The sequence below is a fragment of the Strigops habroptila genome, chromosome 5 (genome assembly GCF_004027225.2).
Source record: "Strigops habroptila isolate Jane chromosome 5, bStrHab1.2.pri, whole genome shotgun sequence".
NCBI classification, from domain to species: domain Eukaryota; kingdom Metazoa; phylum Chordata; class Aves; order Psittaciformes; family Psittacidae; genus Strigops; species Strigops habroptila.
Genome location: NC_044281.2, coordinates 62,860,608 through 62,875,367, shown reverse-complemented (window position 1 = coordinate 62,875,367; position 14,760 = coordinate 62,860,608). Strand labels below are relative to the sequence as shown.

General features: G+C 37.6%; 1 protein-coding gene across 5 annotated transcripts in view; it reads right to left on the bottom strand.

The window, feature by feature from the left end:
- MAPK8 (mitogen-activated protein kinase 8) overlaps positions 1–14,760 on the bottom strand; it is a 52,769-nt gene that overhangs the window by 15,507 nt on the left and 22,502 nt on the right. For all 5 annotated transcript variants that reach the window (XM_030486303.1, XM_030486298.1, XM_030486302.1 and 2 more), the window contains exons 2-6: positions 11,047–11,213; positions 8,199–8,328; positions 6,911–6,969; positions 6,639–6,777; positions 1,815–1,980 (exon numbers count right to left, since the gene is read on the bottom strand). In XM_030486303.1, coding sequence (XP_030342163.1) covers positions 1,815–1,980; positions 6,639–6,777; positions 6,911–6,969; positions 8,199–8,328; positions 11,047–11,168 — 616 coding nt within the window. In that variant the 5' untranslated portion in view covers positions 11,169–11,213. The remainder of the gene's footprint in view (positions 1–1,814; positions 1,981–6,638; positions 6,778–6,910; positions 6,970–8,198; positions 8,329–11,046; positions 11,214–14,760) is intronic.

Sequence of the window (14,760 nt, the reverse complement as noted above, 5' to 3'; positions counted from 1 at the left end):
AAAGTAAATTTTTATATTCTGCTGCACAAAACAATACATGCTTGCTTAAAGAACAGGATTGCCACTAGCATGGACAAGGTGCTCTAGAACACAATCTATTTAATTTCAATTTTAACCTAATTAACATTTTAGGGGAAAGAACGTTTCGCACTTTTGCAACTCAAAATTACTTAACATTTAAGAGAAAAATGTAAAACGGGCAAGCTAATTCAGAAAGCTTGTGACTTCTATTGTACCAATTCCTTCCGTAAAACAGTTGCATACCTCAGATTACAGTTTTACATTCTTTTCTCTAGTCTCTCTAAACTGGCCAATATAAAGTCTTAGGAGAAAACAAAGAAACTTCAACATATGTTTTCTACAAAACTTTAGCAGTTTTAAAAAAAAAAAGGAACAAAAAAAAAAAAGACATTAAGCTTGGTCCACTCAACTTCTGACTTCTAAATTATGGGAAAAATAGCCAACCCTGGAGGCCGTTTGAAGGAACGTACACCCTCTCATACAAACTAATGATCCAAACAGATATAAAAACCACAGCCTTGCAAAAAAGGTCTATTCTCATTCCTTTGAGCTGGCTTCTCTCCTTGTCAACACTGATAGAAGTTACTATTCTTGGCTTTTATAGATGACAACAAAATCAACTCTCTATGCACACAGCAGCTATCGTTTACACACAACCTGAAGTCACTTTGTCGTAATGGTATGCAGTTGCCAGGCAAGTTTGCAGACTATACTAAGAATCCTGAAAGGAGAGCAAGCCCCAGTTGTGTCGGTAACCTGAGGAGCCATGCCTCATATCACCAGGAGACAGCTAACAAAGCCTCAAGCATGATGGCATCTAATGGGCCTTATGGAGGGCTAATCACTAGAGGATTTAAAATACCTTGAGCAAATGGTGGCCTCTGTGAAGTGTGCCTGCCTGAGGTGGAAAAACCAAGTGAGCTGAACTGACCACAGTGACTGCAGATCACTGAAATGGCAGCAGAATTGGGGCCACTACAACAGAATTTCAGGAATGACACGTTACTTTTGTTTCCTAAAGGATACTAGCTGTATCATTCAGAAGATGCAATGTACTTCATCACGTGTTTCCCTCAAATCTGTATCCTTTCCTTATATTCTCGTAGAAGATATTGAGAGAAGGGCCACAGAGTGAGTATAAAGACAAGGGATGTATGCAAGCAGAGGGACAAAATAAACAAATTTTCTTAGAATCTATTCAAGGACCATGGACCCCAAAGAATCTGTGATAGTTCATGAAGGTACTCTCTGCCTTCTTATCTCAAGATTTTGTTTTCAGCAACATGAATTAAGAACTTAGTGTGACAGGATTAAAGTAGGCTGGTTGCCACCATAGGTAGTTTTAGTTTGTCTGTTCATCAGTAGCCTTTAAGTTATCTATGTCCTGAAAGACTACACTGAATATAGTTATTTAAACATTAACTTTAGGACACACATTTACTGATGAATTACAATTTACATCCTCATCAGGAATAAAGTCAGGTGAAGGTATATCAAGGTACATACCACATATTAAGAAAATATATTTCCAGTTCTTCCTGGATGAAACTTGACCTACTAGGCAAGTTATTTGAATTTTTAAACAAACAAGGCCCTCAATTTCTTCTCCTATTAAATGCAAACATTTCTAATGGGTTGAGTTGAATAAACAAACTGCTGTATCCAGAATCTGCATTTTGGTCACAAGGCTAATTTATAAAATTTTTACAGCTTGAAAAATACATTAACATGTAAAATGTGGTGTGCCAAACAAAAAAATAAAGCTATGCCAAAGAAAGACTATAGTTGCTGACCGTTTTCTTTGTATCCCATCCCTAGGATGACCTCTGGTGCTCTGTAGTAACGAGTCACTACATAAGGCGTCATCATAAAACTAGTTCCTGCAGTTCTGGCCAGTCCAAAGTCAAGAATCTTCAAAGTGCAGTCTGACTTTACTACTATATTACTGGGCTTTAAATCCTTTAAAAAGAAACATCATATATGACTGCTAAGACAAGCACAAAGTACTCTGTGGTTCACATTTTTAAAAGATAATACTGCTAATGTTAAACCCCACATATACAACTAGGATATTGCTTAACTGCAGTTTCTTTTCCCCTCGCATTAATTCATGCGCATTCAGCAGACTACAGATTAACTCCCTTAATGTGCCTGTAGATTTATATAGCAATTATAGAAGGAAAATACAACCAGCATTACAAGATAGGTTAGCAATGTCTGAAATAAATTGGAGTTAGTAAGAAATGTTAGCTCTGAGGAAAGGTCTAGAAACTGCTCACTGGAACAACAGTTATTACTATGATGCAGAACACAAGTAACACAACAATTGCTGAAATAATTTGATGCAATAATCATCTTGATACAAGAATTACCAAAATTATAACATGAATGTAAAAAGTAAAAGGTTTCTTTGCTAGCTGAAGCTGCATTACCTCTTCTGAACCAATGCAGATGCTTCTTCGAACAGGAAGGAAATCCCCATCCTCACACAGATTTAGTTTCCCATGTAGGACTTGGTTTTGTACTTATTTTGGTGACCAAACCCAAAAGGCACCATTGAAAAACTGCCAAAAATTAGCACAACTATTAAACTGGAGTGGGAAATCCCCAGATACAGCTTCAGATCATCTTAGAAGTTTGGCAACTGTATTCTCTTCAGCTGAACCCTAAAACCACAGGGACAACAGTGGCTTTTCAATATCTATTTAAACAAATACTACACAGGCAAACTCAGTCATTATCTCAGGAGGATCTTACACACAACTGAATGTCACAGAGCAAATATTACAGAGTAACTTCAGAATAACTTTGCCATCATAAAGTCGTTCATAGCACACAGACTGACATAGATAAGGCCTGGATCCTTTCTGCCTGCACTATACTAAGATTAATGAGAGAAAAACCTGAGATGCGGCAGAGAACTCCAGCATTTGAGCTGCAGGCATTTGATAAGTAGCCCTATCTTTCACTGTTTCATAAAGACTTAAAAGTGGGTATCTGCAAGATATACTAGTTTTCATTTGTACTTGTATGGCTTTCAGCAAACTCCTCAGAAAGCTAAGAAAACTGCATTAAAGACAGAGAGGAAACAACAAAAGAGCTTTAGAACGATAGAATTTTAATGGGTAATTAAAAGTCTTGCATACTTACATATTCACACATGCACTTCACACACACAAAGACTCTGCAGACAACTTTAACTTAAAAGATTTTAAACACCATGAATTAATTCAAGTAGTATAAGGCATTCCAGCTATTTAATATGCATGTTTCAGATTCTGCTACAATCCTATCAGCTTTATTTTTGCACACTTCTATTCTTCGGAGGCTGTTTGTTGCAAAGTCCCAAATGCATGCCCATAGTATTAACTATACTCATCCTCCTCAAAGCTGCAGGAGTAACACTGGAAATGCTAAAAGATCTTCACTTTGGAAAAGAAAAATCACTACGAGGACGAAACGCAAAAGCTTACAGAGTACTGTCCATCCTTAATTTCTGAACATGATGTAGCTGTCATGAAGCCTAGGAACACAATGTAATTTGCAATACGGAACTGTCCTTCAAAATGATGAATGCATGAGTTGACTTACACTGCAACCAAATTCATGCTGGACCAATACCCTTTATGTTTTAAATAAACACGGTCTCAAAAGCTCCTGTAAGAGTCATCAGGTTAATTAGGCTGCATAAATATATCCAGAACCTACAGCAGAAGATATCTTGTCTAACTTTAAAAATGTAAAATGTCAGCACCTAAAAATATAAAGAAAGATTTGTGTGAAGGGCTTCCATAATTAGGCACCTTTGTTAAGTGCTCAAAATCAGGCACAATGCAGTGTTTCAGAGCCTTCATGCAAAACTAATGAGACACTGTGTCCTTCAACAAGTCAGTGAGGCACAACTCTGCTATGATAATCATCCATCCTCTTCAGACTGCAAAATATAAATGAATATGTACTTCTACACTTGCTGGAAACTCTGTCTCTGCAAAATGTTTTGAACACAGTAATGTTCATTTGCCATCATATGTTAAAGGTGTAAAGCTACAGTCAAATCTTTACCAAAATCAAATCCTTATCCACTGATGTGGCAGCTAAGTTTGCCCCCTACAACTTCGAGGTGAAATTGTCTAAAACAATTCTGCCTTATTTGGTGCTGCCAGTTTGCTAGGAAAAAATCACTTATTTCTGTGGCAGGCAGTACCCAGTGCTGCAGGGCACATACACAGATTGTTGTAATTTCAGTCATTCACCAAGCTTTCAAAAAGTTGCTGAGATGCTGAGATTATCGCAGCTATGTCAAAAGCAGAAGAACCCAGTTAAAAACCATGTGAAACTACCAACACCAAAAAAAGCTTAAAGCTTTAGAGGATACTAAAGAAGTACACTAGATTCACAGACAGAATGCTCCACGGGCAGTCACAGTCGGGCAGACTATGTTTAAGGAGTAACTAGTTTAATAAACTAATAAGCTTTAGACATTAAGGACAGTGGTACTAAAAGCCTAGGAGGGTGGTATAAAGAGTTATTATTGCAGCCACATGACCTCTTTCCAAGCACACCCTCTTTGTCTTCTGAGGTTTTGTTTGACTTGTTCCACAGAGAAACAGGATTTTGATACATTACCCCTTGAAGTACAAAGGCATAACAAACACAGCAGGTAAGCAATGCAAACATTTTGCCTGAACATACCTAATCTTTCAACAAAGTCTGAGAAGAAGCTGTCAGATGAAAATGTACCGTGAAGACATGCAAGTGAAATGTATCTGCCCATGTCCTTCAAAAGCATTCACGCATATATATGTTACTACTTACACAGCAATTGTATCTATAGTCTCTTTGGAATAGCTTATCCCTGTACCAGTATGAAGCATTTCAAAGATTTCACCCGTATCTACAGAGGCAGGAATTCTATCCTCATAGCTGTTTTTATTCCTGCCCAACTACCTGAGTAGTTACTTCTTTTTTATAAATGTATGAATGTTTATATTTACCTATGACTTCTACAGGCTCGACGGTTTGATGCTTGCTTCAAGCTGCCCTTGAAGCAAAGTTTTAGAAGCTCCCTCCTGCCTGCACCAAGATGCACAATAAGAGATGCTCTTACATTACCTACTCTAGCACGTCTATAAAATATGCAGTTTTCAAAAAACAAAGACGACCTAGGAGAACCTGCAGCACAGCCAGGTTCTGAAGAGACCAGAAAATATCAAGCTGCGTACAAACCCATTATTTCAATCCCACGGGCGCATGCATTAGGACACAAAAAGCTGCATTACCTCAGTAATATACAATATAATACCACAACTGTGGTAAGTGAAGTAAGCTAGTCCTGCCTACCATTCCCAGAATAACGCAAGAAGCCCACTGACATGTCTCAGTGTCCACCAAGAAGCACAGGGTGCAATGCCTGGTTGAAGGTTATGCTTCTGCCTACCTTCGCTTGCCCATCTGTTTCAAACACAGCAGTTAAGGGCAAACTGCAAGCAAGAAGGAAGCCATCACATTCCCTTCTTGAGCTCCTCACTGGAATAAAGCAGCCAATGTGTAGTCAGCTAGCTGAGAAAAAGGAAGCAGTGTTTGCCCATTCAAACCATATTCTCTATTCAAACAATTGTCCCAGTTCCCTTGAGTTAAAAAAACAGAAAATTGGAGTGTCATACTGCCAGACACAGCTTGCAGGCCATACAACACGTCAGTCACAATGAGGTGAACTACTGAATTGAACAAGCACCCTAACATAGCAACTCCTGCCCCAGCACTCAGAATTGCCATTCGTGATTTGCTTTGCTATGTATTTCACCCATGAGTAAGGCTATGTATCACTGTCTGAAAGCATCACACATTTAATAAGTTTAATTACATCTTCTGCATAATTTCAGAAATGAAAACTTTTAAACTCTCTAAAAAATTATCATGAAAAATGTAGCACTGCAGAAATAGAAGCTTACAATTTCCCAAAATAGCAGAGATTATATCTGAAAAGTTATAACTAGACAATCTAAAGCAATCTTTACAGTACATACAAATATATGTATGAAATGTTCAACTTGAACAGGCCAACTTAAATTCAGAATGTCTTGACTGGATTGCAACACACACACGCCATTTAAAAAGCAGTAATCAGTTCTGCCTGAGGACAATCTGAGTGAATGCTCTGTGACACACAGGTGTATGAAAGTTCCACTTACAGGTCTTAATCATCATCTGTTTATCTGGAGACTTCAGATATTTATTCATTACTCTGCTAGTAAAATAAAATGGGCAGTTCTTTCAGAAGATGGGATTTCAGGTTTGATTACCAAAACAGTAAAGGCAGAGACACTTTCAGATATTCTTTCCTGCTATGACTACTAAAATAGAACATGATATAGAATTAGAGGAGGTAACTCAGTTCAAAAAATCGTTATTTGTCCTGTGCAGATTATTATCAAATCAAAAGGTCCATTCCAGAATTACAGTGGAAATGTGATAATTTCCTTTCAGCTTTCTCTCTCTGCCTATGGGACAGCCTATGTATCGCCCTTTCTGCTCCTATGTTTTATTTTTTTTCTGCCTTTAAGTACTCAAGGCCAAACCAGGTGCAATGGAAATTATGCTCACTTAAGTTCACTTACCCTATGTATAATTCCAGCTGAATGAAGATGTTTGATACCACATAGCATTTGATAAAGAAGATAGGACATTCGTTCATGGTCGAGCTCCATCTGAATCACTTGGCAGAGATTTGCATCCATGAGCTCCATCACTATGTAGCTTATCAAGAGAAAAAAAAAAAAAGAATAATAAACAGGTAATACTGTCGTTTTATTGTATTCTTTCCCTTGTTCATCTTTCTCAGTGAATATTTTTAAAATTAAATCCCAGCTTTATTTCAAATCAGACTTACACGTCTTGAAATTCTTCCAGAGATTTTTGTGGTGTGAACACATTCAGTAGGCCAATTATCTGTAGGAAGAGGGAGAGGAAGTATAATTGCACCATAGCAATAGCAAAGTTGCAAAGTCAATGTTTCAAAATTGATACCCATTATTCTGATGAGATCCTCCTGGTACACATTGAAGCTCAAGATGCTCAGTGGCTCAACCAGGCCTAATATGCTGTAATAGATACTAATATTGTAGAAGAAGTATTTTTCCTCCACAAATCACATAATCAAAAAACACTCTGTGCATTAACAAGATGATATTAAAAGCTTGAAACCTAAGGAAGTTAGTCAGTCTTCCCCTGCCTCCTACTTTGAGTTTGAAGAGAGCTGGAAAGATTTTTATTGCGTATGAAGAAAAACAAAATTCAAAACTGACAGACTACCTAAGAGATACAACTTTGCCATTGACAGAGATGAAGCAACAACCCCACTCAAAGAGAAAAAACAATTCTTGGAGCTGCTTTAGGACATTTCCCAGTTGCTAAGAATGGATGGGGGATGTGCAGAAACAGGTGAAGCTACTACCCATCAAGAGTCAAGGCTTGCAACTGTTTATCATCATACAAATTATGATATTAGGTAAAACTTCCTTCAGAGGATCCACATATAAACCATCTCTGTCTTAGAAAAAATACAAAATTTTCCCAAATAGCTAAAAGACAGAGTAAGTCTTCTATGACTCTTTGCTTCCCTAGCAGCCATTTTATCTTGCTGAAGTGGAATTAAGAGGGAAGGTGACGAAGACTGCACACAGCAGACAAGAGAAAATGGACAATACCAGCCTTCTGTAGTTCACCTCTGATAAATTTAGCATTTATTATTCTCTCCCCCTCTAGTGTAGACCAGATCTTCTGTGATCTGCTCTACTCCACAGCTTTGTAAGCATCAGACAGTTCCTGCACCAGGAAAAAGCCCTATAGAATTATTACAGCCTTTGTTCTCCTATTTAACAGCAGCCACAGAAACAAAAGGATGCACTTACCACTCATGGTATTCTTATTTGCCAGCTGCTTGTAAAATGTAGCAATGTAACACGACTCCCTTCCTGAGTTTGAAGGGGGTATTTAAAGATAGGGCAGGTATTAAAACTACTCAATAATAGCTCTTCTGAAAGATCCTTCTGTACTTACCATGGAGATACAACTATGCAATGAAAATCTCTATAATCTACTGAGGATGTCATCCTCTGAAGGCACTTTTAAGACTTCTAGTTAATTCTTTAACATTTAAAGCAGGACACTGCACTCACATTTTTGTGATTAACACACTTCATAAGAACAAGCTCTCTGTAGGCTCTTTTAGCGTGAGTTTGGTTCTGAAACGGTCGGCTTAACTTCTTGATTGCAACATTGCGTTCAAGGATGGCATCGTAAGCTGCACTGTAATTAAAAATAACATTATTACATCTCAGTATCAAGGTCCTTTAAGCCATGCCAGTTGCCACCTTTTTCAGATACCTGATATCATGTCTGCAGATAAACCAAACTTCCACTGTTACTCACCTTTAGGGAGTGTAATAGTGAGGAATATAACAGCTCTTCTGAGTGATTCAAAATTTAGAAAAGCTTCCCAGCTTCCTAGTATTAACACATGACAATCTCCACAAAATAATGCAGGATCTCTGCTTCCTAAAATACCTTACTAAAGATACTGATTTTTTGTCACTCATTGGCACCCAAGAACAGACCCCCTAAAAATATCCAAAGCACTTCAAACATAAAAAGCACATCAATTTCACATAAAATCTTCACACTGAAAGGAAGGGAGAAGGAGAGAGGAAAAATAGGTTAAATAAAGGCCCCATGCTTTCACTTACACAGTTGCTTAATGTCCTTACGACAATGACAACATCAATGTCAAGATAAAACAAACAAACAAAAGTTAGGAAAGCTATAACATATTGATGTCACTGGCTTTTACTTGCTAAAAAGAAAGAGTAACACTTTGTTTGCAGACTAGCCAAGATCGTCATATGATTCAGTGACACAGGCTGTTTAACTGGTGTGAGGCTGTTACTGAGGACAACTCCAAAACGTATCACATTTCCATGACAGGAAGGCATGGATTTTGTTTCCTGTAAGAAGTAATACAACAGCTGACTACCATGTAGACTCAGGAAATATTTATCAGTTACTAAGAAAGCCTCAGCAGGATAAACACTGTTTTCTTGTCTCTTATCAAGAATGGTATGCAAACCTAATGAAGAATATCTGCCAGTAAATGATCAGCATCTACTAAATCCAACTCGTTACTTCAAAAAGAAACAAAACAAAAACCAAAAAAACAAACAAAAAAAAAAACCCAAAACAACAACAAAAAACCCCCCACAAACATGTTGTCTACATGACATGTAGGCTTGAATTTATTATTATTTATTTTTTTTAAACATATCACTAAAACCTCTAGTACTTACTGAAGAAAGAAAAACCAGAAACATATACTGGTAACTTTCATTGGTTTAGATTTTCCACTATCTGGAATTTCCCCCATTTACCCCCAAGATAAAGAATATCTTATGAAAGACGGTTAGGAAAGATTGCCAACACTGGACTCCTGTATCAGTATTTAAACTTCTGAATCTGCAGTACATAATGGTAGCCTTAGAGTCTGTTGCAGTATTAGATATGGTTGAACCTTTAGGACATCTACTTAATATTCCTCCAAATCAAGTTAGATCAGATTTTTAAAGCAGAACAAAACCAACAACAATAAAACCCCAACAACAAAAAACCCGACCCAAATCACAAGAATTACACTCTGTCTCCTCCAGACATAGGCAAGATTTAACCATATGAGTACTCCACTCCTTCTCAGCATAATCAGAACAGTTTAACTAAAAAGGCTTCAACTACCACTAGCAGCAATTACAGAATGACCCGAGAATAATTACATGGTCAGATTTGGATCTCAGCTCTAGAAGGGGCAGAAAATTTGGAAAACAGGCAGTAACGTATGACTGGGAATCAGAAGGACAGTAATAATATCTAAAGCTTTTGCAGGTATTCCTATAACCAAACTCTAGTCAAACAACTGTCTACATCCTCATTATATTAACCCATAGGAAAATAAAATTCAGGTAGGATTTTTGCTATTTACAGACCAAATAATCTTTCTGCCAGAAGTTACTATTTCAAAACCAACTCTTTATGAGAGTACCTGCCTTCAAGTTTTCATTTGCACTAAACACACTGTTTTATTATTAACCCAGCTAAAACACAAATACAAATTAAAACTTCACCTATATCACATATTCTCTAAATGCTGATCAAACAAGATTGTGGTAGTAAAGAGCTTACAGGGAAAAGTAAGATTAAGAAGAGTAAGCTTTTCCCTACCTTTCTCTTCCTCAATGTTTCTTTTGTATTTTTAGGTCCCTGGTAAGCATCTTAAGAGTTACAATAAATTGGAAAATCTGCAAGTTCCTGTTCTATCTGCCTCCTTTTCTTGAACATTCAAAAAACTCAGAAGTTGCTTAAACAAACATTTATCTCTGGGACAATGTCACCACCCAGGAAACAGTGCCTACAAGCAGCTACCGGCCTCCAATCTTATATAAATCAGACACTCTTCAGTTCACAACAATACTCTTATTCAAAGAATTACATTTGTAAAATCATATTTTCTTACACTCACATCAGATATTTTACATATTACAACGACAGTCAGTATCACAAGTGCTCACTAACCAGTATGATTATGAAACTAAGCGAAGCTGGCTCCTAACAAACAATTTCAAGAAGTAAAAGGATTTACAAACAGCAAATGTTGTATAGAGTATTTCTGGCTTCTATTTCACTGTAAACTGTGTGGCATGGGATTAGGATTAGTTTCTTAATCCATTTTTTATTTTGCCCCATTAATTTATGGGACTCAGCACAGCTGGATGAATGTGCACAGAAGGGCATCAGGAAAGGACACAGGTCAAAAAGCAACACCAACAGCCCTTGCTGAGGAAAACCAGCCAACAACTACTACTGCTATTTTGCATATAAATGTTGTTTTCCACACTCCTAGTCAGTAACATACAACAGTTAAAGGACTCAGAAAATTCTATTCAGGGAACCTACAAGCACATTTACATTTTAAAGAAACCTTACCATACTATGCCTTGTGCTCCTGATCCTATCGGTTTTAAATTTTGATACCGTTTCAATACAGTAAAAGTAGAATCTCCAATTTCAACACTGTAGAAATTGTTGTCACGCTTGCTTCTGCTCATGACGGCAACTCAGTTAGATCACTTCATCCAAATTTTGCTTCTGGCCTGTAAAGAAATAAAATTGAAAAACTAAGATTTTACAACTCTATGCAATCTGACAAAAGGCAAAGTCCTTTATAATGCACAGAAGACACTTTCCCTCATAAGTTCCATATGCAAATGCATGTTCTTTTTAATGTCTGCATTTTGTGTGCATGTGTGGTGGCATGTGTCTGAAATGTTTCATTTTTAGGAATGTTCCTAAGAAACTACTCTAAAAGGACAAAAATAACAGAATAAGAAAAGTAAATGGATGGTAGCAAAAATCTTAGATGACAGTGACAAAAGATTAAAAGGCAGGAAGCTACATGTTATCCAGAGAGCTCCAAGAGTTCTACCACCCCTTCACACACACACACAGCAAGGAAGGAGGGTTTGGACCAGACACCCCCCAGAGCTTCCTTCCAACCTAATTGTTGCATGACTGTAATCACAAAAGTTACAAAACAGCAACAACTCTTCCAGACACTGCAATCAAAATGGTCTTGGTCACAACTGCCAGGAATACGTGTAACTGATATGGCAACACATACAGGCAATCTAGGCCAGAAAAGGAAAATTGGCCTTCTGATGGATCTCACATAGTAGCTCCTATGAATAAAAGTAATAATAAGGGGAAGGGAAAACAGGAGTAAGAAAAAAGGATGTGTAGTCCACCAAAATCCCTTCATATTAAAAAAAGGCAGGCAACATTTAATGCACATGTCCACAGGAGAAAACAAAAAACTGCATGGTGGCTTTTACTGTATCATTTCCTGTGTCTTTGATGATAACTGTGTGTTTACAATTTTCTCTTTACATGGGTTTTGGGTGTAGCTGCAATAGATGTCTAGTAGTGCAAATTCCTGTTTACTATAAGAATTTCTTAATTTCTTCAAGAGTAACAGCATGCCGTCTTCCTTTGTTACTAACTTACGGAAGCATTTTCCCATATTTATTATTCAACAGCCCCAGATTCTTTGCTTCCGTATGCCATGACACTACACATTTGTTAGATTTTAAACAAGCTTTGAAAATACAAACAGTGCAAATGTTGTCTTTGTTTTGGCTGGTATAGAGTTAGCTTTCTTTCTAGCCGGGGCAGAGCAGAGCCAGGACAGTTGACCAGAACTAGCCAAAAGGGTATTCCATACCACAGAACTTCATGCTCAGTATATAAACTCCTCCTGATCAGGTGACCTATAGTAAACACCCACAACAGTGAGCAATTGTATTGTGCATCATTTGTCTGAGGGTTTATTTCTCTCCTTTCCTTTTCATTACAATTATTATTATTATGGTTGTTGTGACTATTATTATTGTTGTTATTATTATTTACTTTTTTCAATTACTAAACTGCTCTTATCTCAACCCACAGGTTTTACATTTTTCCACTCCTCCTTCCCATCCCACCAGGGGCAGGGATGGGGAATGAATGAGCAGCTCTGTGGTCCTTGGTTGCTGGCTGGGGTTAAACCACAACACATGGCCTCCACAAATAATCACAAATGTTGTACAAGAAGAATTATCTAAAGAATCCATTAACTTACCAAATTCCACTTTCAATTAGTTAACCTGCATTCATTTCAGCTATTTAGGTGCACTAAAAAGCACTCTGAAGCTCTAAAAAGGACACATTTTAACTATTTGGTATATTATAAATTAGAAATGCAGCATTATGTTAACAGGCATGATCTCAAAAGAAACGTCTATTAAACGAGCCACTTTTCCAAAATACTATCAAAAATTGAGTCTCTGTCACAAAGACTTGATATCAAAGGAGTGTATTAACAGTATTGTTAAAGGCTTCCTTCTCCAGTTCACAGGGGAAGCACAGCTGGACAACAGCTCGTTTGTGGAGGCCACATGTTGACAGGGGAAGCATAACTGGACAAGAACTGTTGTCCAGCACAAGAAAAACTGTATACAAGCTGGGGATCCAGACTTTAAATGGTAGCTCTATGGCATAGAGGTAGGCTTACCAGAGGGAGCCAAAAAGCCTAATTTCTAAGCAATACACAAGACCATAGAATCATAGAATAGTTAGGGTTTAAAGGACCTTAAGATCATCTAATTCTAACTCTCCTGCCATGGGCAGGGACACCACATGCTAAACCATGTCACCCAAGACTCTGTCCAACCTGGCCTTGAACATTGCCAGGGATGGAGTATTCACAACTTCTTTGGGCAACCAGTTCCAGTGCCTCAGCACCCTCACTGTAAAGAACTTCTTCCTTATATCTAACCTGAACTTCCCCTGCTTTAAACGCATTCCCTTGTGTCCTATCACTACAGTCTCTGATGAAGAGTCCCTCTTCAGCATCCCTGTAGGCCCCCTTCAGATACTGGAAGGCTGCTATGAGGTCTCCACACAGCCTTCTCTTCTCCAGGCTGAACGGCCCCACCTTTCTCAGCCTGTCTCCATATGGAAGGTGCTCCAGCTCTCTTATCATACTCATGGCCTCCTCTGGACTTGCTCCAACAGCTCCATGCCCTTTTTATGCTGAGGACACCAGAACTGTACACAATACGCCAAGTGGGGTCTCACGAGAGCAGAGTAGAGGGACAGGATCACCTCCTTCGATCTGCTGGACCATTCCCAGGTCTTTCTTCCCTATCCCTTTTATCACTACAGCTTTGGACTCTGCCTCTTTCTCAACACTTTCTTCACAGACATAATCACACAAAGCTTTGGAATAAAGATGCTCAACAAATACATAATGAGAAAAAAAACCCCAACTGAATTAGGAAAGGAAAAATTTGTTATGGAAGGTATGCAATCAGCTGAACAAATTTTTGAAAAACTGAAAACAAAGAATGCAGACAATAATTCACACAATCCTACATCTGCTCTTCATCACCTGAGAAAAAGAACTATTGAGTTTACCCACTTAAACTGAATTAAGATGTAGTGACATTGAACAATGTAGGATTAAATGGAACAGTTTAGTAGGTAGAGTTCTGCTGTTTGGTATTAGCATCAAGATAACGAGTTTAATAATTCACTTTGGATAAATCGTCAGAAAGAAATGCAGGAAGGACTGCTTCCCTCCATTCAAGGTTTTCAGGTGAATATCGATATCTTCCCATTTAAAGGTCAATATTTTGAATAGCCAAATCCAAGTATTTAATTGAATTTTCTTTCAATTTGGTAAACTTCATAGATCAAAGGGTAAAACAAAGCAAATATAGTTTAAGAAAAGGATCTTGAGAGACAGTATTCTCTTAGAAACAGATTTTACATGTAGACCACACATGGTATTATTACCATGCACATTTTATTGCCTTAAAGCTTTGTCATTTGCTGCATGTTCAATATTCTAAAACGTGCTTGGCATTACGTACTGGCAAACCTGTATTTACTAACCATTTTATAACTCAAAACAGTATCTTGGCATATTCCAGTATGTAAAAGTAATCATTACTTGTTTTTATTAAGGTTAGAAAAAGAAAAGAATTATGTATGTAATCTTTCTGTAATAAAGCTTTCACTCCGTTCTGAATATATCAGCTTTGCAGTCACCTGGGTACTGCCTATAACCAATTAGTCTACCCTCTCTGTTCCAAAGATAAA